This window comes from Candoia aspera, chromosome 1 (genome assembly GCF_035149785.1).
Source record: "Candoia aspera isolate rCanAsp1 chromosome 1, rCanAsp1.hap2, whole genome shotgun sequence".
Lineage (NCBI taxonomy): Eukaryota > Metazoa > Chordata > Lepidosauria > Squamata > Boidae > Candoia > Candoia aspera.
In genome coordinates, this window is record NC_086153.1 from 110,203,797 (window position 1) to 110,225,322 (window position 21,526).

Here is a 21,526-nt window from a genome sequence, read left to right on the forward strand (position 1 = left end):
CTACTGTAGTTTATTTCCTTAAATACAACATATTGGGCACTGTCTACTCTCCTTGCATTAAAATGGATGGGAGTCGCCTGAAACATACGCTTTGGTAATTTCCACTCACATGAAGCATTTGAGTTCATTGTTCTGCTTTTCAGAGTTATTCCATTGTCTTTACTTTTTAAATGCTAAAGCATTCTAAAAAGTTACTGCCAGCAGACCAAACACAGTTATGTCAGACAGAGAAGATTATTTGAATAATGTTAAAGGCAAATAGCTTCTGTTCTCAAGGAGAGAAAGCATATTAAAGGAAAACTAAAATAGGATTCAGTTTTCACGCTATGCATGTTTTCTTGGAAGTTAAGCTTCACTGTGTCTTAAAAAAAAATCCAGTCTCTAGGTAACATTATACAACTATAGTTTTAAGTGTTTAGGGCTACAAAAATCCGGTCGACCAGGACAAGGCAACAAAAACTCGTCTCTTTGGGCTACGTAGCGGACGCGCAAACTTTTGCAGCCCCTACCTATTTTACCCATTTGAAAAAGCGGACGACTATAGCATAAAGCTGAATGAAACATACAGCAGCAATCCCGACAACGCGAACAGAAACACCGAAGGAGGCGGCGCATGCGTCAATAAGCAGCTCCGTAAGTCGACCACGCCCTTAGTAAAAATGGCGCGTACAGAAGACAGAGCTTATAAGATGGACTCGCCTGTTGGCAAACAAAAAAATTAGGTACCATAAAGCTGACAGCTGCAAATGGCTGGCTCTATTCTCGGAGATTCTAATGCAGTGGTTGAGTAAGTTTCCAGATGTTTGTACCACCACTCCCATCAGCCGCTGCCAACGTAGAGGAGTAATTTGAATTGGTGTCCAAAGAATCTGGTGACCAGTACCTTCGCCTCTAGTTTGTCTGTCTACGCCTCCGCCCTGGCTAAAGATGGCTGATAGACTCAAAGGGCAGGCTTTTCTCCACCGGGTTGCGGTGACGTAACTTGCTGTTCCGGGTGAGTGCCAGCGGGCGCCATTTTGTGTGGTTCGCGCAAAGCTAACCGTGGAGACGGAGGCAGCCGAAGAGCTGTAAGTGTTACCGGTCGGCGCGGAAGGCGCGGGCGGGGTGAGTAACTGCCTGCGTAGCGGCTGCGGTCGAGAAGAGGCGGAAGCCGGTCGATGAGCAGATCCCTTCCGCCATATGTGCTTGGTGCTGAATTCTGAGCAGGCGGAGCTCGCTGCGCCGAGGCAAGGGGAGGAGAAGAAGATGTAGGGCCGGTGCTCTAGGCTCGGATTAAGAACACAGAGGAGCCCGCTAGTTCCCTTTGCCTCTCCGGGATGCCTGATCGAGGCGCATTCGCGGTACTCGTAACAGAGGGGGGGCGGGGAAGAACCGACCCCGTCGTGCGCATGCGCTGTGATCCTGGCTGGACTATCGAAGCGGCGGGCTGAGATTGGGTTTATTACGAGCCCAGTGTGCGCCTGCGTTGAGGTCCCCTAATCTGAACGGGATAAAGCCTGGATTGACACTTGGGGCGACGGCTTAGTTCTGTTGCCATGGTTGCCAAGTGAGAAGGCCAGGAACCAGGCGCGCACGTTGCATTGTAAACATGCTGGACCACCCGTGTACAGGATTGCTGATAGCTAGAAGATAGGTGAAGGATGTCGGGTGTATGGCTTGTATTATTCTCCCATGGGAAAAGAACCTGTACTTAATATAAATTCTTATATTTTTAGTATTATCCCATGCATGTTGATTCAGAAGCAGATTTTTTCCAGTTTTAATACGATGTCCATGCCCAGAAACAATCATAATAGTACCCTAAATTCTAGATGGAAGGCGAGTGATGTACAAAAAAGAGCTTTTGTCTTCATGTTACATTTCTGAGCTGCCAAGAGAGATCAGGTTAACAACTATTGGAAATAGTTTGCTGAACTTAATGGAACATTGATATGAAACAATAGAACTGCTCTGGGTATAGTTTTTAGTTTCAAAATGTAGAATGGGATTCTGTCTGCCACAGTACAGTGAATTATGTTGTTTTAACACAGTTCCAGCCCATAGCTACTGAATAAAGTAGTAACCTTACTTCTGTTGTATGGAAGATAACAAAAGCAGCTCTGGTGAGTTACATGGGCTAGCAACTATTCATTTGGTTGTTTCTGGTTTAGATCCCCCTGCTTTTCCTTGTGGGCTGTAGATGACTAACAGATTTGTAATTTTAGAGGAATAATAACCTTTGTCAATTTATTTTCAGAAATGTTGGTGTTGTAAACAAAAGTGGCGTAATTAGATCTACTTTTATTGCAGACACTTAAGTCATATTCATAACTTTGCAATGTAATTGTGATTTTCATACCATATTTCAGATTATATATTTCTCAGATATGTTCTTAAAATAATGCTTCATAGGGATGCAGTGATGCTCATCTCTTTGGAGAAGGGGACTATTTTTTAACTTTAAATTTCTAAACGGATTCAGATATATTTGTGTTAGATTCATTGATATGTTTGTATGAATCTGTCACTATTTTCCAAGTGTCCTGATCATTTTAGGTTAGAAAATGTGTGGTGCTTAAGAAGTTTATGCATTAAAAAAAATATTTACCATGCTTCTACTATATACATCTTTCAGTGAACTGAAGGTTTTATATATTGAATTTATTTTTATTTATTTGTATACAAATTTGTGGCATGTTGTACTAGTGGTTAAGAGAAATATCATGGATGGATGATAGTATGAATCAAGGGATTCTTTCTTCCATGCTATTATATACACAATATTATCCTTCCAATTATAGATATAGATTATTTGGTAGTAGGCAGTGGAGAACAGGGGTAGATCAGATTATCTCTTCAAAATTAAAAAAGTAGATTTCAGTGATCTTGTGTGAACAAGCTGAAAGCTTTCCTGATTTAATCAGTTGAAATTATATCCCTAAAATTTAGAGGGGAGGTGCAAGTGCCATTTAAAGATACAACTGATAGATAGGTGGTTGCAGATGTCATGTCAGTTCCTGATATAAAATATTTGATAGGACAGTAAGTATACAAAAATGTGTAATATCAGTGCCATTCTCACAGAATGTTGTTTCCTAAAAGCATTTTTTTGGTTTGGATTGATAAAAATAATTTCTTTTTAGACAGAAGACTGCTAGAAGTGGCTGTATTTCTAGGAATGTGTGTTCTTTCTTAAATGTTGAAGGACTTCACTTGTCTGAAGAATTTTGTACTTCTATTACTTCCATGAAAGGAGTCCATACTTCTCTGTTTTCCCAGCACCTCTCCACTTTTGCTATCTTCCCACTATCCTGCCCACTCCTGACTTTCCCTGTGCTTCCCTGAAACATAAAACCTTGATTTAACAGACTTTGTCCGTAATTTCAGGGAGGTGTGCAGACTCAGATTTTGTCTACTGCATCCAAAGTTCATTAAATGCAGATTTGTTAAACCAAGTTTGTTCTGTCTAGCAGCATATCTGAGATTTTATTTTTTCACTTTATAAAAGTACTGTTGAGAATTTAGAAATAAATACACAGTAAGAAACAGATTTAATTAGAAGGAATAAAGAAGAAATGCAAAAATAGTTATGTAAGTAATCCGTAAGCATCTACAGATGCTAGAAACTAAATTATATGTAAGAAGTCAAACAGCCTTCTTTTTTCTGTAGAAATAAAGAGGTTTGTACCATTTCAATGAATTTGATTTTTATCTACCATAAAAATGAAAAGGGAAACAGCAAGTTAAGGAATTTGTTATATACACACACGGAAATCATTTATACCTGGCATCTAGTAATGTGCATTATGGCTATTCACACACACACACACACACGGCATATTTTAGGTGAGTCCTAAGATTTGCTGCAAAAATACATAGGGACAGCATATGCCACCAATTGGGAGAGGACAAAAACATAAATATTGGCATCCTGACATTGCAATTAGTATGTTTTGTCTTTTAGGAACTGTTAGAATTGTTCAGGATTCTTCTTGCTGTTGAAACACCTAATACACCCACTAAAGCTTTATTCATAGATATAGGCAAATTCTGGGGAAAATAGTGTTTTGATAATCAGAGGTGCTTAACAAATGTGCCTTACAACCAAATAGAGTCTGAATTCCATGATAAAATTACTATGCTAAAACAAATAAAACTAGGCCATTTCAGTCTGATATGGAAACAAGATGGGGAATATATATGAAATTATAAAACAAATATGCAAGATTATAATCAGGATAACTTCGCAGATTTATGCCTCTTTACTAGAAAAACCTGTGTACCAAATAAAACATTCTACTTCATGTAGTCTGAAAGCAATATTTAACGGGGCAAAAAGATTGTTAATTTAATTTTTATATTCGTTACTACCCATTTTCAAATGTATATTATGTGATGTAGTGTTGTTTAGAGTCATGTAAACTGCACAGGAGCTATGTGAAGGAGAGGAGAAAATAATGATTTTCTTACAGTGCTCATCTAGTTTATGGTTATCAGATTGATTGATTGATTATTTATTTATTTTAAAGATTTATAAGGCCACCCAGCTCAGTGTGACTCAAGGGAATGCATAGTTGACATTCTTAGCCCTAGTATATAAGTTTTTATATTTATTTCATTTTATTCCCACTCTTTTCCAAATATTTTTGTATAAATAATAGTTGTTTAAAAATAGAGCAGAAAATCAAATTAAAATAATTGGAAGCTGAAATAAACTCATGGCTTTTAAATTCTGCTTGCCAAGGTCAGCTCAGGAAGGCAGATCTTATAGCTGTTCTGGAAATTATTCAGCTTTAGATTTGATAGACAATTTTGCAATCATGGTAGCAGAATGTCTACATCCAAATATTTTTATCAGTTGCAGCTTACTAAGTCTCAAGCAATTGCAGATTTCAGGGAAATCCTGTATAGTTTCTGTGGAATATTTTGATTACAAGAATGTCATAATTGTTTTGGAAAAGGTTTGGATAGCCTTGTATGGATAGTTTGGAAAGGGTTGGATGTCACTGTATACAGTTGAATGACTTGAAACTGAAGCTTGAACTCAAATTTGAAATGTTATTTTTGATCAAATAGAGAATATATAAACAACTAAAGATGTGGGATCAAGGTGGGCAGCCTTGGCAACAGTGGCCTTTGAATCAGCAGCAATGGATGCAGTCATTTCAGCATCAGCAAGATCCAAGTAAGTAAATAGCTGTAATTTGCTTTCAGCATGGAAGTTAAGATAGTAACCCCCATTTTAGGAATTGGGTTAGAATATTACGTTTTCATTTGACAGAAAAATTGCTAGTGATGAGTTCACAAAAACTGTTAGATCAAAACCTCAAGCAAATCTGTTCTTTAGTGTTTACAATCTTTTGAAAGTTGTTACAGGTTGTTTTTATGTTGCTTATAAGTAGTCCTTCAGGTTGTAATGTGAATAGGAGACAACGCTGGTACTTTATAAGCAGCAATATATGCTAAGTTGATAATTTATTCTCTATTCTAGTGTACATTTATTGAAATTCTTAAAGAAATGTATTCTCCCAATAAGCTGGGTTTGCTATCCTAGAGATTTCCCAACTCACTAATATACTACAAGTGCTTTGGGCTATTATTATGTCAGCTATATATGTGTAACAGTACTGACAAATACAGAGGTACTATTTGAGACTAGAAGTCTTTTGAGTTTTATGCAGAGTGGTCTGTTGGTTCTCAAAAACCATATTAACAAAATGCATTGTAGATGCAAAATGCACTTTCTAAACCCTTTTCTCTTTTAAATTTGAGTTATTCTTAATTTCATACTGCCAAGCCTTATACAAATTTTAAATTGTTCAGTATTTTGCCCAACTGCATGCCTCCCCTTGGACAGTAACATGCAAAATAATAACAAGGAGAAACTTGCTAAAAGAGTTTCTTGCTCTTTAATCTTTAGCCCTTTAAGACAGGGTTTCTGTGAGGTGTACCTCCCTTGAGGAGGTGAGGACAGAGTCCAGGGGAGGTGTGAAGAACCTTTTAGTTGCATTGTTACAATAAACCCACCTTTCCCAAAGTTTCATTGTATTGTTTTCATTGTTCATTTGTGTTCATTTTGGTGTTTGGATTTTTAGGGGAGGTGTGTACATTAAGATTACACTAAAGGGAACTGTGATGGCAAAAAGTTAAGGAACCCCTCCTTTAAGATGAGATGGGCAACTTTGTGATGGGAGCTTTACTTGTTTGTTTTTTTAAACCTTTGGCTTTTGAGGACTGGAAGGAATATATTCAATAATGTTATGACATCACTGGAATTGGGGTCCCTACTTTTTTGCCCTTTTCTTTTTGGTGGTGGGGTTAAAGGGCAAAAAGGACAAACCTTATGCCTTGCAGAAGCTTAAGGCACCCATTTTGCTGTATAAAACCCCCATACTCCAAGAAATGGGCTGGAAATGTTGGCCCAACCCACTACGTGGGTTCTCAACCTTTCCTTTAAAATGTTTTATTTTAATCGAAGCCACCTGTATGTGTGTCCTTTCCTTATATGCATATGCTATCTTTCTCTTATGTTAATGGCTTTTTATTCTTTTATAAAAAAGAAAGAAGTTTATATATTCATCTTCTCAGTCAGATCTGGATGTGCTAACTGAAGGCCAGTGTTCCAATTCTGTTGTTACATTGTTTCAACAAACCAATATTCTGTTAATACAAGGAGGAACACAGAAACAGAATGTAGTAATCCTAGGATGCTTGAGTATTACAATTATTTCTTTCAAAAGTAGTGTTCTACAGAAGAGTAGAAGCAAAAGAGGCTACAGATTGAATGAAATCTAGGTGCATCTAAATCAGTGGTCTCCCTCCCTCTCTCTCTCTGTTTTTTTTGGTGAGATGCCAGTTTATACCTAAGTGTTCATAGAGGCTGCTTAAATATTTAAAACACATTGAAACTGGCCCATGTTCAGGATTGAGTTATATAGTCTAAATCTTTGCATATTTTTTCAGTAATAAGTTCTTAATTCAGGAAAGCTCAAGATTGTCAGTAAATCAGCATAGAATTGCAGTCTGGGATGTGGTATCAGTGTCTGCTAGATTCCTCCAAAGTTTGGCTGATAGATGATGTAGATTTTTTTTTTTAATGGAGAATTGGAGTGTGATAAAACAATGCATTCTTTGTTAATGTTATGGTACAGTCATACAATACAATACAATACAATACAATATTCATTCAGTGGGTCTTAGTCCTATGAAAGTTGCATTGAAATGCAGTCCATGTCTAGTAATTATTTTCTTTAACAGTACTCTCTAGGTAAGTGATCCTAAGAATACTTTCCTCCCCAGGCCTTATAAAATAAAGCTGGCATATGAATAAGATGCAATTTTTGGTTATGTTATGGAAATCTATATATTGAAAATCTAATTCTAATTCTGTTTGTAGGCCAAATTGACTGGGCGGCATTAGCTCAAGCATGGATTGCTCAGCGGGAAGCATCGGGTCAGCAGGGTGTGGTAGAACAGCAAGGGATGATGCCAAATGGCCAGGAGATGACAGGAATGGAACCTGGTCCAAACAACCATGGTAATTTTCAGAATGATCCAAACTTCAATAGAATGTGGCAGCCAGGTATGTTGTTGATCCTTTTTTACTACATTTGGAATCTTCCTAGTTGTGGATGCAGTTCTTAAAAGAAGGCTACTACGAACTTAAAATCTATTTTGGTTTGCAAAATTTTCAGTAATACCGGGCAGAATTACATTAGGGCAACATTTCTTTTATGGGAACGACAAGAAGCACTGATTCTCCCATGTAACTGTGCTGCTTGTAGAGGTATATGATATATTTTGGATTTCTCTACCTTAATCAGACATAATACATAAATTCAGATTGTGGTCAAAGAATAGTCTGTAGATGCTTTGGGGATCAAGCTTTGTAGCATGATTATACTACAAATTATTAGAAAGGTTACATAAATCCAGAGTTGTATAGACAGGCCTAAAAGATTGAAAGGGATTGGTATTAAACAAACAGGACAGAATAGTTCTTATAATTCCACAACCATTTTATTCAGTTCTATGCTTATTGCTAAAAGCATTTCAGAATAGTCTTCATTGATACAGTTTCTTCTACTTGGGTAAAAATAAAACAAAAAAACCAAATTACCTTTCTGAGTAAAAGAAAAGAATATTGTTTTCTGAAGTGAAGTAGCAGAAATTACCCCTGATAAATATATATACTGTAAAAAGGTTGGGCAATAAACAGTTAAAATGAATCAATTTTTAAAAATACATTTTTAGAGAATAGCATTTCAAGAGCAGTTCACAATCGCATAATGGCAATTTACATTGGACACAGATGTGAGCAGATCTTTCACTGGGTCAGCCATTGTTCTTGTCCCTTCTCCTCATTCCAGACAAGCTGCACATTGTCATGTTTATGATTTATCTTATACAAACAACCTGCAAGCCTTTTAAAGACAGTTGCAGAAACTGAGCTTGCTCCTATGGGCTGTGTGTGTGTGTGTGTGTGTTGACATCTTAGCACTGAGCATCATTCCTCATGACTTGCCCATTTCAGAATTAATTGCACTGCAAACTTGTAAAACAGGATTTTCAAAGTGTTCACTGGAAGAAGACAGAAACTTTATTTTAAATATTGTGGTGGTGTTCCAGCTGGTCTCACTACTTTTAAATTTTAAATCTGTCCATATTCTGTAACATAGATGGGGAAGTTGTGGCTTTCCAAACATCATTGAAATTCAATTTCCAACATCCCTCATTGTTTTCCCATACTAGCTACGACATTCCTGAGTTGTACTTCAGAAACATGGAGCACCTCCATCTCTGCTGTTTAAGATAACCAATTTCTACAGAAATGACATTCTTTTTTGGCCTCTTTCTCCAACTAGAGTTGATCTTAGCAAGTGCTCTCCAGAAACATTGAACTACTTCTATATCATTCAGAACTGCAATTGGTTATATGCACTGAGCATGCTGGAAGTGATAGTCCAACACAGCTAGAGAAGCTGATACAATTTTCTCCAGAGGGATACTGTGTCAGTTTAAACAGGAAAAACAAGAGTTCTGTGGCAACTTAAACACTAATAAATATATTATTACATAGCTTTTGTAGGTCACATCCATTTTATCACATATCAGTATTTTCTTTGATGATGGAAATTATTCTTATCATTTGAAACTGCATTTCCATTGGATCTGAAAGAGCCAGATTGGAAACTATTTTAGATGATGTAACACAGTCTCTCTGATTGTGGTAGATGTTGTGATCTGCTTAAGTATTATATAAACAAAGGACTACTAAGCATAGTTTGGATTCATACAGAAATGGAAACCAGCAATGTTCAATGATATATCCTTTATTATAAAAATCAATATATCCTAATTAAACACTGATTAAAGTGATTATTAACATTTTTGTTATTACATCAAAACAGAATGGAGCGTGCCCCACCAGCCACCTCATCCGCCTCCAGATCAGCCATGGATTCCTCCAGCCCCTGGATCAATGGATATTGTTCCTCCATCTGAAGACAGTAACAGTCAGGATAGTGGGGAATTTGCCCCTGACAACAGGCACATATTTAACCAGAATAATCACAACTTTGGGGGACCACCACCTGATAACTTTGCAATGGGGCCAGTGAACCAGTTTGACTATCAGGTGAAACATTTGTTATTTTAATATAAGCATGTGGAGTTCCAGCAGCATTGCCCTAAAGCAGATTTCAACAGAGTCTACTTGTTTGTTAAAATAGATCTGTTTTCAAACATTTACCCAGCTCAATTAATTGTGTCAACTGTATTCATAGTCAAATTGGCTATGTTGATGATGCAGGTGTTGATTCTAGACTGGATTAGCGTGATGCGTTCTGTTTAGGACCACTTATGAAAGGTCTGAGGAAATTCAGCTGGTCCAGAATGCACCAGCAAGAATGTTGGTGGGTGCTTTCAGGGAGGACCATATTCTAGCAGTGCTGCAAGGGCCACAGTGGCTGCAAGTTTGTTTCCAAGCACACCTCAGTGTCGTTGATGATCTTTAAAACCCTAAAGGCTTAAATCTAGGATGCTTTAGGAATCACCGTCTCCCACCTAAGCCTTCCCATGTCCTCAGATATGATGGAGAAGCCTTTCTCTGTATCGCAGCTGTGGTAGAAGCAAGTTTGGTTGGAACATGAAAAAGGATCTTCTCAGTGACCGCATCAGTAGTATCCTCTTTGGTGATCTTTTAGTGACTGGTCAAGACCTTCCTTTTTAGAAAGGCATTCACGATTCGCACCACAGGCAATGTACATTTTATTTACATGTTACCTCCCTCCTCTATCTGCTTTTATAAATTTTACTAGGTTTTGCGGGGGGGAGGGTGGTTTATTTTTTTGTCTTTTGTTCTGGTTTTAATTGCTTTTAGACTCCCCTTGTGATATTTATATATTAGAAGTGTATAAGAATTAGAAGGGATAGATGTATTTGTATAAATAGATTCATGTTTTGTAAAGGAGAAAAATATTAATATAATGAGCACGAGATATTATTATTATTATTATTATTACTATTATAATCCAGGAAATATTTTGGGATGCTCCATAGTAATTACCTGAATAAATAATGCTTTTGTAAACAAATTATGCAGAGAATATAAAGATTAACATAAAGGTAAATATTGTGTACAATCATGATGCATGCATTTTTAGCTACTCTGAAATTGGAGTAATTCAGAACTGTAGAATACAATTGTATTCATTGACCCAAGTTCAGCTGTTTGTTTTGGGCTAGTTAGTTAAAGCACATACTGGAGCACTTCCATCTGCCTAGGCATTCCCATTCACTTCAGTGAAAGGGGAGAATTAGTCTCTAGATTGAAGGGGGCCATGAGAATTTTTGCACATCTGATGTCTGTGCGTGTTTCTGAATGTTTACATCGGTGAATGGAATCCTTGTTATGACCTAGACAGCATTAGGTGTACTGTTTCAGGAGCACAAGGTATGCCTACATTGTTTTCAATTATGTGTTAGTGCTATACTAAGATTTGGTATTACGTTTAGTAGATATGTACAAAGTAAGCGAAGAGGCTGTACATAGTAAGTTACCTTTTTATATCCTTGTGTAGTTTGTTAAAAGTTGCAAACCTTAATTTGCTTGGTAGATTGGTCATCTGAAGTTTCGAATAAAGTACATCCCATCCCATAGAGCCACACTGATGTATTAATGGAACTGAGATTGAAGACACAATTGCTTGAAGACTACACACTGTCTAAGAATCAGATGTGATTTGGGGGAGGGGGGACACCCTAAAACACTATTGACTAGCTTTCTGTAGCAGCTTTGCTTCTAACAGTAACATAGCTGAAGTTGACAATTTGCAGCTGAAATTAATTCATTTCTTAAATCCACATTTTCCAACAGTGCTGATGGCACTTAAACATGTAAGAGAAAATCCTAAATTGTTAGGAAAAGATGAGATGGTTTTATTTCTGATAATGAATAGATTTTATTTTCTGAAATCATGATTCATGTTTAATAGAACCCATGCTTCCTCCTCACACATACTCTGAAAAATGGTTATATTGAGATTTCAGTAATATTTAAAACCAAGGCAAAAATTGCTTGACTGCACAAATCCTTTGAAAACAGTATGGGCAGCTTTCTTATTAAATTATCATTTTGCTAAAGGAAAAAACCCAATGTGTTTCATTCATGTACATCATGCTGTTAATGATCAGCGTCATAAATTGGGTACTTGGCAACTGATGTTAAACACACACTATGATCAACTTATTCAAATAAAATATGTCAAATAATTTTTGCTTAAAAAATGAGAATTGATCATGAGAATTTGGCCACATATATTTAGACTTGTTCAGTTGCAAGAGAATAATTCATTTATATTGTAGAAAAACTATATGATACGCTCATTAGAAGAGCACATGATTGGACTCCCTTTGCCTGTCCAGATTACTGCAGAAAAAGAGATCAGAATATTAGGAACATCCTGATAACCTACAAAAAAAGTGGTAAACCCCCAATACAATAACTAATTCCTGTTCCCATGGGTCCTGTGGATCTGTATTTCCTCAATGGAAGATTCCAATGCTGTATTATATGCATCATAGGCCTCTCTTTTTCAAGATTACCTTTTAAATGGTAAAAATCCTATTTTGTTTAGTTAATCTTTAGGGAATGCCTAAAGTACTCTGGACTCCCTAGTAGAAACACAAAACACTCCATAGAGATCAAGTCTAGTCTTGTCGTTTCCTTTCCTTTTTCTTTTCCTTGGATTCCCATTTTCTTTCTGCTTGCCTTTTTGCTGAGAGACAGTGTTAAGGGAATCTGTAGCACTGAGTTAAAGAAAAATGAACTTCATTACTCTTTCAGCATGGGGCTACTTTTGGTCCACCTCAAGGTGGATTTCATCCACCTTACTGGCAGCCTGGACCACCGGGGCCCCCAGGGCCTCCAGCACCTCCTGCACCTCCTCAGAATCGAAGGGAAAGGCCAGCATTTAGAGATCGCCAGCGATCACCGATCACATTGCCAGTGAAACAGGAACCCCCTCAAATTGGTATGTCTTCAGCATATTCAGTTTAATGTCTATGATACACGAATTTTGAGAATACAAGTTGCTGGTTGCTGAGTTTCACCAGCAGGAGCTGAATTATGCATACTCTACTTAATCTCACCTATCCATGCTTCCTCTTAAATCTCTGCTACAGCCTAGCAAATGTTCTCTGCTAGATGGCCCATGGAAAGAATTATAAATCTTACTAGACACTTGTTAACTTTTTAAAAATCTGATAAGGCTCAGAAAGTATGCATTTGTTAAATAACCTATTTTATGATGCTTTAGATGCTGTTAAACGTAGAACTCTACCTGCTTGGATTCGTGAGGGCTTAGAGAAGATGGAAAGGGAAAAACAGAAGAAGCTAGAAAAAGAGAGAATGGAACAGCAGCGTTCTCAACTGTCTAAAAAGGAAAAGAAGGAAAATACAGAACCAGGAGAAGAAGATGGACCTCGGTTACCACAGAAAAGTAAATTTGTAAGTCCATACTTTTCATAATTTGTCAGGCTTCTAAAGCAGATGTTGCAAGGTCCTTCTCAAAACATTGGCTTTGTTCTGGCAAGATGATGGAACATATCAGGCAGAATAGACTTCAACTTTGCCCCATTTCCTTTTGCATCAATACCTTGTTTTGGTTTCGTCAGTGTGAATAGTTAACATGTGAAATATGAAAGTTCCTTAAGTATTGAAAATGTAAATACGTGTTGAACAGCTATATTTCTTCTTGTTTTATAGGATAGTGATGAAGAAGAAGAGGATTTTGATAATGTAGAGGCTACAAGTAGTGGAAAAGTCAGCAGAAGCCCATCTCCAACTGCTCATGAGGAGCAGAGTGAACCAGAAATGACAGAGGAAGAAAAGGAGTATCAGATGGTACAGTTGATTTTTGAACCAATGTATTGGCCATGACTGTATGCATTTGATTGTTAATTCAGTGGGAGCTATAGTTAAAGAAAAAGTAATTGCTTGATTAAATTTTGACTTTCTTTAACTTAATTGATACAATTTAATTATAAATTTGTAATTTGAAAGAGAAATAAATTTAAAATTAACTTCTTTTGATTGTTAAAGTTATTGAAATAAATCAGTTAAATATTTCATCTTTAGACATTAAGAAAAGCTGCTTTTCTTTAGTAAAATTATTCTAGTGCAGTCATCAAGTAACTTGCTAAATTGAGATTTCATCTGCATGCAGATATATCTGTTGCATTAAAGTATGTTAAACTGAGGTCTGTTACAGTGAGGGTTTCCTGTAGAACAATTTTTTTACTTGATATTTTGCATGGGACTCCATATAACTTATTGCAGGCATAAAGATGCTGGCGAACAAAGAGACAGTAGCTACAGCTGCAACAGCTATATTAGGCAAGTCAAAGGCTTGCGTGTGACTGAGAAATCTCCAATTATTGATTCCTAGCAACAAAAAATGTAATTCCTCTTGATAGAAAAAAAAGGTGTGAGATAAACTTGTTTCTCTGACTGTTGTCAAATTCTTTCCTATTTGCTTTTCATAAAGTGAGATACCTTGAATTGGGATAGTTGATAATAGCATCTGAATGAGCATATTTATATTTAAATTTGTTCAGATGTTGCTGACAAAAATGTTGCTGACAGAAATTCTCCTAGATGTCACCAATGAAGAAATTTATTATGTGGCTAAAGATGTCCATCGTAAAGCAATAAAAGGTATGTTTAGGGTACTAATAACTTCATTAACTGTCCTTTCGCATGTCTTGTAATAGTTTATATATATATAATATCTGCACCTAAAATAATTTAAACGTAAGAGAAAGTTGCAAAAATACATTTGTAATCATGTATTGTTCTGTGCAGTTTATAGTGCTAAATTATTTCATTTTTTCCATTTAACTTTTTAAAAATTGTGTTTAGTTTTTAAATAGAATTATCTACTTGAAATTTAGATGGGCAAAAAAAAGGCAAACTTGAATAATAAAATGCTTGTGCTATCCTGCTAGTCAGCTCTTTTCTTTTCTTTTCTTTTCTTTTTTCTTTTTTTTCTTTTCTTTTTAAAAACCAGTAACCTTATTTCATGTAGCTGTGTGTAAATTATTTCATACTGTACTGATTCCAGGTGAAATGTATTAATCTGTTATTGCCTTACTCTAAAGAATTGCCTTTTTAATTGTATCTATTATTAATTTACAGTTTAAATTTCTAAACATTCATGGCCAGAAATTAATGGGCTTTCAATGGATGATACGTTTTTAATGTTTTTTCTCTCCTCCACAAAACAGCAATAGTAGTAGATTTAACAATACCATAGACTCTCATGACTATGAAAACGTGGCTATTTGTGTTAACATGTTGTTCCTGTTGTTGATGTGATACAAAGCTCCTGCAAAACAGCTGGCACAGTCCAGTGCATTGGCTTCCCTCACTGGACTTGGTAAGTATGTTCCTGATTTTTGAGAGGGACTTAATGGGGAGAGCTGTGGCTTGCATTCCTAAATATGTATTGAAACAAGAGAAACTATCCAATGTGCATTAGGTGAGCATCCAGTAACTTAGGACCGTATCTCACAAAAAGCTATACTGAAATCTGTGAAATTGTATGGTGGTATTTTTTCTGTGCAAGCCTGCCTTTAGATTTGGAGGTTGGGTGTTTTTGGCCAGATATCTAATATGGTATCTAAATGGACTTGAATGTTTTGTATTATTATTTTTTTAATTTAGCTGTGTTGGTGTATGTTTAAATAAAAAACACAATAATATCTACTACTTTGTCTTGCCAAAAATCCCACACAACAAATGCATATTTTGAATTCTCATAGCTGGCGCTTGATATTAGAACATGCTGGATATGAAATTCAGAATTGCATCCCATGTTGTAAGATTGTGCAAAAACTTTGCATGTCAGTGTAACATTGATAATGCCGTCGTATTATTGTGACATTAAATAAATATATTATTTTGACCACTATGATGAATTCTTTTGTTAGTTTAAATGTATTTGGTAAACTAATTTAAAGATTAAGAACCTGGGAAAGAAAGTAAAAATGCTTCTGAATCAGATGCTCAAGATTACTTTCTACCAGTTTTTCAGATCTATCTTTTGGGGGAAGAGAAGTCCATTCCTATTGCATATCTGTACCTTTTTAATGTACAGTCTTTTCTGAACACTAGAAAATTGATTGGCTTTGGGACTTTTTAAAGCCCTGGATATTGAAGCTGGCTGAAATCACTGTAAAGATATCTTGAAGGACAGATCTTAGGCATTGTACTTCAGAGTATATTTTCGTGCTGATGTATTCTAAGCATTTGGTACTGGCTCTGTAAAGAGCTTTTTTACTCATATTGAGCAGAAAGTATGTAATCATAGCGATTGCTTGCTGGAAAACATGGCAAGCTATTCCGGACGAAGTAAAACCAGATACTGAACAGCAGGTCAAATGTGTGGGCCTTGAACACTCCAGTCAACCAGCATTGGCACTTCCTCCAGAATAAGTGGCTTCTTCAGTGAAGAAGTGAAAGATGGGCAATATGCACTCTTCTTTGCCCTGCAGAAATATTAAGAACCAGGATTAATCTTTCCTCGTGATAGACTAGGCTTTATGCACGCAGGTGGACTGGGTGGTTATGGATCAGGAGACAGTGACGATGAGAGGAGTGACAGAGGCTCTGAGTCATCTGATACTGATGATGAGGAACTACGACACAGAATCAGGCAAAAACAAGAAGCATTTTGGAGGAAGGAGAGAGAACAGCAACTACTGCTAGAGAAACAGCTGGAAGGTATGTGTGTAGGGGGAGGGAGAGGGGCTCTTATGGCTATAGCAGAATATTTTAGCCTTTTAATAGGTTAAAAGCCTGTGCGCATCATTTGATGAGGCAGTTAGGGCAGAAGCCTCTCTTGTGCATGTACACACACGCACAGATAAAACCTCAGAGTGCCTTGAAGAAGCCATGCCAAGTGGTTGCTTTGTACCTTAGGGGTGCAGATTCATAGCAGCCTTTCACACACGAGCAAAGCCCCTAATCAGGTGATCTACATAGGCCTAAAACCTATTACCTATTGTTGTTGTTTATTTGTTCAGTCGCTTCCGACTCTTCGTGACTTCATGGACCAGCCGACGCCAGAGCTTCCTGTCGGTCATCGCCACCCCCAGCTCCCCCAGGGACGGGTCCGTCACCTCTAGAATACCATCCATCCATTTTGCCCTTGGTCGGCCCCTCTTCCTTTTGCCTTCCACTCTCCCTAGCATCAGCATCTTCTCCAGGGTGTCCTGTCTTCTCATTATGTGGCCAAAGTATTTCATTTTTGCCTTTAATATCATTCCCTCAACTGAGCAGTCTGGCTTTATTTCCTGGAGGATGGACTGGTTTGATCTTCTGGCAGTCCAAGGCACTCTCAGAATTTTCCTCCAGCACCACAGTTCCAAAGCATCGATCTTCCTTCTCTCAGCCTTCCTTATGGTCCAGCTCTCGCAGCCATATGTTACTACGGGGAACACCATTGCTTTAACTATGTGGACCTTTGTTGTCAGTGTGATGTCTCTGCTCTTAACTGTTTTATTGAGATTGGTCATTGCTCTTCTCCCAAGGATTGAGCATCTTCTGATTTCCTGGCTGCAGTCAGCATCTGCAGTAATCTTCGCACCTAGAAATACAAAGTCTTTCACTGCCTCTACGTTTTCTCCCTCTATTTGCCAGTTATCAATCAAGCTGGTTGCCATAATCTTGGTTTTTTTGAGGTTTAGCTGCAGGCCAGCATTTGCACTTTCTTCTTCCACCTTCATCATAAGGCTCCTCAGTTCCTCCTTGCTTTCAGCCATAAAAGTGGTGTCGTCTGCATATCTGAGATTGTTAATGTTTCTTCCAGCAATTTTAACTCCAGCCTTGGATTCCTCAAGCCCAGCACATCGCATGATGTGTTCTGCGTACAAGTTGAATAGGTAGGGTGAGAGGATACAGCCCTGCCATACTCCTTTCCCAATCTTAAACCAGTCCGTTGTTCCGTGGTCTGTTCTTACTGTTGCTACTTGGTCGTTATACAGATTCTTCAGGAGGCATACAAGATGACTTGGTATCCCCATACCACTAAGAACTTGCCACAATTTGTTATGGTCCACACAGTCAAAGGCTTTAGAATAGTCAATCAAACAGAAGTAGATGTTTTTCTGAAACTCCCTGGCTTTTTCCATTATCCAGCGGATATTGGCAATTTGGTCCCTAGTTCCTCTGCCTTTTCTAAACCCAGCTTGTACATCTGGCAATTCTTGCTCCATGAACTGCTGAAGTCTACCTTGCAGGATCTTGAGCATTACCTTACCAGCATGTGAAATGAGTGTCACTGTTCAATAGTTTGAACATTCTTTAGTGCTTCCCTTTTTTGGTATGGGGATATAAGTTGATTTTTTCCAGTCTGATGGCCATTACCTTCCCCAGGGATCGCATTTAGTCTGACCTCTCTGTCATGACCTTCCCGTCTTGGGTGGCCCTTCACGGTTTAGCTCATGGCATCATTGAGGTGCTCAAGCTCCAGCACCACGACAAGGTAACAATCCTTTGCTGAAGCTATTACCTATTATGTGATACTATATACCGAAACAAAACTATTGAACGTATGGTAAAATAATTATAGGAAATCAGGTTATGGTTTCTCTTGCCTCTGCTGTATGTTCTGAAAGTCACCCAGTGATTTTTACTGACCTGGAACAATTGTGAAAGAATTACTATTCTTACGCATTGTGAGCTTGTAACTATTCTTGGCCAGAAGAATAAGAGTATTTATGCATTGGTACCACTTTATTTGTATGATTTTGGGATCTGTTTCTCTTTGGCACTTCTTTTGCAGAAGAAAAGCTCCAAAATGAGAGAATTGCAAAAGAGATGAGTGAACTTGCCAGTAAAGAGCAAGGCAGCCATTCACCACTAGAAGATGTGAAGGAAGCTGAGGAGGAGGATGCCTTTAGTGAAAAGAAAAAGTCTCCAAAAGAAATAACACCAGACACCGAACCCAAAAAAGAGATGAAAGACAAAGAGAGAGCAGGAAGGAGTAGGTCAAAAAGCTCAAGCAGTGCTAGTTCAAGTGCTAATAGCAGAAGCAGCAGCAGCAGCAGCAGCAGCAGCACAGCTACTAGTTCGTCCTATAGTAGTAGTTCTGGCAGCAGCCGCAGCTCTACACATTCCTCCTCACCCAAAAGGAAAAAGAGGCGTAGTCATAGCAGGTCACCGAAAGTTAGGCGTAGCAGAAGTAGGAGCTACTCGCATAGGAACCGGAGAGAGAGGAGCAGGAGCAGGGGCAAGGTAAGAGAAAGACAGAGATCTAGCAGACACAGGAGTATAGAAAGGCGGGAGAGGAGAAGGAACCATAGTCCTTCCCATGACCGAAACTGGGAGAGACGTAGAAGCGATAGTCACTCAAGAGATAGACCTGCCAGCCATTCCACCCGCAGTGGGAGTCGAGATAGGCATAAAAGCGAAGACCAGCACAGGGGCGTAAGCGGGAACAGGCACAAACATAGTCACGATAGCAAAGTTCAAGAAAGGAAAAAGGAGCGCAGCAGGAGCGTAGAGAAGGATAAAAAGAAGAACAGGGAGAGGGACCGAGATCAGGAGAAGCGCAGAGAGAAGCAGAGAAAAGAAGACAAAGACAGCAAAGCTGGCAATCATGAGGAGAGATTGAAAAGGAAAAGAGATAGTGAAAGAACGCTCTCTCGCAGCGATTCCCTGTCTTCAAAAATGTCAAAGCATGATTCTAGGCAGGAGAGCAAGAGAAGTTCTGCCAAAGAGAGCAAAAAGCACTCGGGTTCGGAGTCTAGCACGAGAAGCAGTTCCGAGTCCCGAGGCAGCAGCAAAGAAAAGAAGCCGAAGAAATCAAAGCATAGTCGGTCACGGTCCATGGAGAAATCTCAAAGGTCTGGTAAGAAGGCAAGCCGCAAACACAAGTCTAAATCACGATCAAGGTAGTATTCTTTTAAGTATTTTGCTTGATTTATATATTTCTTTATATTTCAATTCTTCATCATGCCTGCCTGCAACATATGTATTTTACAAATTAAACTAATTTCCGTAGATGATTCTTCTGGTGGGATGGGGAGATACCTTTTGATTGCTTTTTTAAAAAAAGAAATGCAGTTATTAAGCCTAACATGTATGCTTTTCATGATTCTTTTCCCTTTAATTTTCCCCACTTTTTCTTTATTTTTCAGATCAATGACTCCTCGTCGTAAACGCTGAGGAATGATATGACACTAGTCATAATGATTTAAAAATTCCATGAGTTTTTAAGGGCTTGTCTCATTATAGAGGCTCATTATAAAGGCTACAATTGTGGCTATGTAGATGGAAGCTGACCCCTTTTTTTAAAAAAAAAAAATCTGTAAATAGCTGTATTTTTTGGAAACACTGCTCGGAGTTAAGTACTTGCTAGGATTTCTTTGTATTTACATTTTTCAGAACAGTAGTGCTTACCTAAGGCTATGAAATACGCCATTCTCTTTCAGCTGTAATGTTCTTAAATTGCCATTGAATGTACTGTGATGTCAATAAAGTTCTTTAGTTCATTTTTGTTTTAATTCTTGTATTTTAATTTATTTTAAACATTTCATTTGCAAAGCATTTTTCTTTTGTAAAATGCTTAATAGTAGTTTAAATACTGGGTTTCTTCTTTGGATAAGTTAGAGTCAATCCTCAGATAAAAGAATTGTTGGGAAAAAGCCCCAAAGGTTTTTGTTTTTGGTTTTGTTTTAGTGGTATGCTTCATCATACTGTGTACGAATGAAGTGTGGATAATTATTGTAAGACATATCAAGACTAGCTAAACAGAAATAGTAAGTCCAAGTAACCTAACTTACATTTAATAAGTTTATAGCTTTGGAACTCTCTGTTCCTCATATGATTAGAGAAGTTAATACTGCTTTTGGCTCAGTTTCTTTCTGTAACTATAACATTAAAAGCCACTAAAATAACCTTGTGTTAGTAAGTTTAACTAGGTCTCATCTTACAACTATTACTAAGATGATTGTGAAATAAAAATTATGCTGTTTATAACATTTTAGCAAATATTAATAATTCAAGTAATTGTTTTTTTGCTTGGTAAACATGAACTTGTTATGAAAGTAGGTTTAAGCATCTTGTATCTTCCTATCAGAGATGTCAACTTTCATTTTGATCTCTCATTTACTTCAAAAAGTTAATGACATCTCTTAGTATTTAGCTTTTAAAATATAATTGTGCAGACTAAATTTATGGGGGGGAGTAGAGTTGATTCTATCTTGATGGCACATAATCATCCCTTTTTTGAAGAATATGGGATAAGATTGCAATGTACTTGGAGTAGCCCTCTTCATTGATTGTACCTTCCAGTGCATAATATAGAATTTTCCCAAAGGATATTGCCTCAAATGGAGTCAGATCTTTGGTCTGTTTAGAACTTAGATCCATTTAGATTCTGACAAAGGTTCTCCAGGAGCTCAGGGCAGAAATTTTCTAGTTCTGTCTGGAAATGTAGGAGTTGAACTGAATTCATTCTCTGTAAAACCAGTCTAGATTTGAGATAGCAGCAAGATCTGAAGAACATAGAGGTTTGTTTGTTTGAATCTTGGAAAATTTCTTCAGAAATTAAAACACGACCTTTTTCATAGCTTCTCCACCTTAAAAAAAAAACTGAGGAATGCAGCTTTCCATAATATACAATTTAGCTTTATGTGTCTAATATCTGTTAAATAAGGTAATGCTTCATACATAACACCTGTTGGATTTGTCATTTTTGCAATGAGTGCACCGGGTATTTGGATATGTGAATAAAAAGAGCATGCTCTTATTTAACAGATTTGTAGATTGTGTTTTGTGGTATATATGGCATTCCGCACAAAGATTATAGTCAAATTGCATACATTAACATTTCATTTTATATTAACTGTATTTCAGTTACAGTACTCTGACAAAAAAGAGTAGTCTGTGCTGTGCCATCTTTGCCAGTATAACAAACTTTTCAGTTATTTCACTGATTTATTAAAATAGGTATTTATATTTCGACTTTCATGATCCCTG

At 37.4% G+C, this 21,526-nt stretch overlaps 1 protein-coding gene and 1 long non-coding RNA gene across 4 annotated transcripts; both read left to right on the top strand.

Moving 5' to 3' along the window:
• Positions 1-993: 993 nt before the first annotated feature.
• PNISR (PNN interacting serine and arginine rich protein) lies at positions 994-20,049 on the top strand. Of its 3 annotated transcripts, none has more exons than XM_063311820.1 (12): positions 994-1,108; positions 5,056-5,164; positions 7,376-7,561; positions 9,390-9,616; positions 12,326-12,512; positions 12,798-12,988; positions 13,247-13,384; positions 14,098-14,197; positions 14,865-14,918; positions 16,094-16,264; positions 18,327-19,437; positions 19,684-20,049. In XM_063311820.1, exons 2-12 carry the CDS (start codon positions 5,077-5,079, stop codon positions 19,709-19,711), a joined length of 2,481 nt encoding a protein of 826 aa, XP_063167890.1. In that variant the 5' UTR covers positions 994-1,108; positions 5,056-5,076; the 3' UTR covers positions 19,712-20,049. The 3 variants fall into 3 exon arrangements, with proteins under 3 accessions (XP_063167890.1, XP_063167907.1, XP_063167900.1); XM_063311830.1 differs by having other exon boundaries at positions 1,024-1,104; XM_063311837.1 differs by having other exon boundaries at positions 18,327-20,049.
• LOC134503184 (uncharacterized) lies at positions 9,623-11,139 on the top strand. Its single transcript, XR_010068511.1, has 2 exons — positions 9,623-10,160; positions 11,097-11,139. It is a non-coding gene; the product is annotated as an uncharacterized LOC134503184 (long non-coding RNA).
• Positions 20,050-21,526: the final 1,477 nt, after the last annotated feature.

What these genes read in the sequence shown, in the direction of transcription:
- PNISR (XM_063311820.1), top strand. Translation starts at nt 5,077, where the DNA reads ATGTGGGATCAAGGTGGGCAGCCTTGGCAACAGTGGCCTTTGAATCAG. An exon ending in AAGAAAAGGAGTATCAGATG is followed by an intron (nt 13,385 to 14,097) that starts GTACAGTTGATT and finishes AAATTTGTTCAG; the next exon opens with ATGTTGCTGACAAAAATGTT. An exon ending in GGCTTCCCTCACTGGACTTG is followed by an intron (nt 14,919 to 16,093) that starts GTAAGTATGTTC and finishes TTATGCACGCAG; the next exon opens with GTGGACTGGGTGGTTATGGA.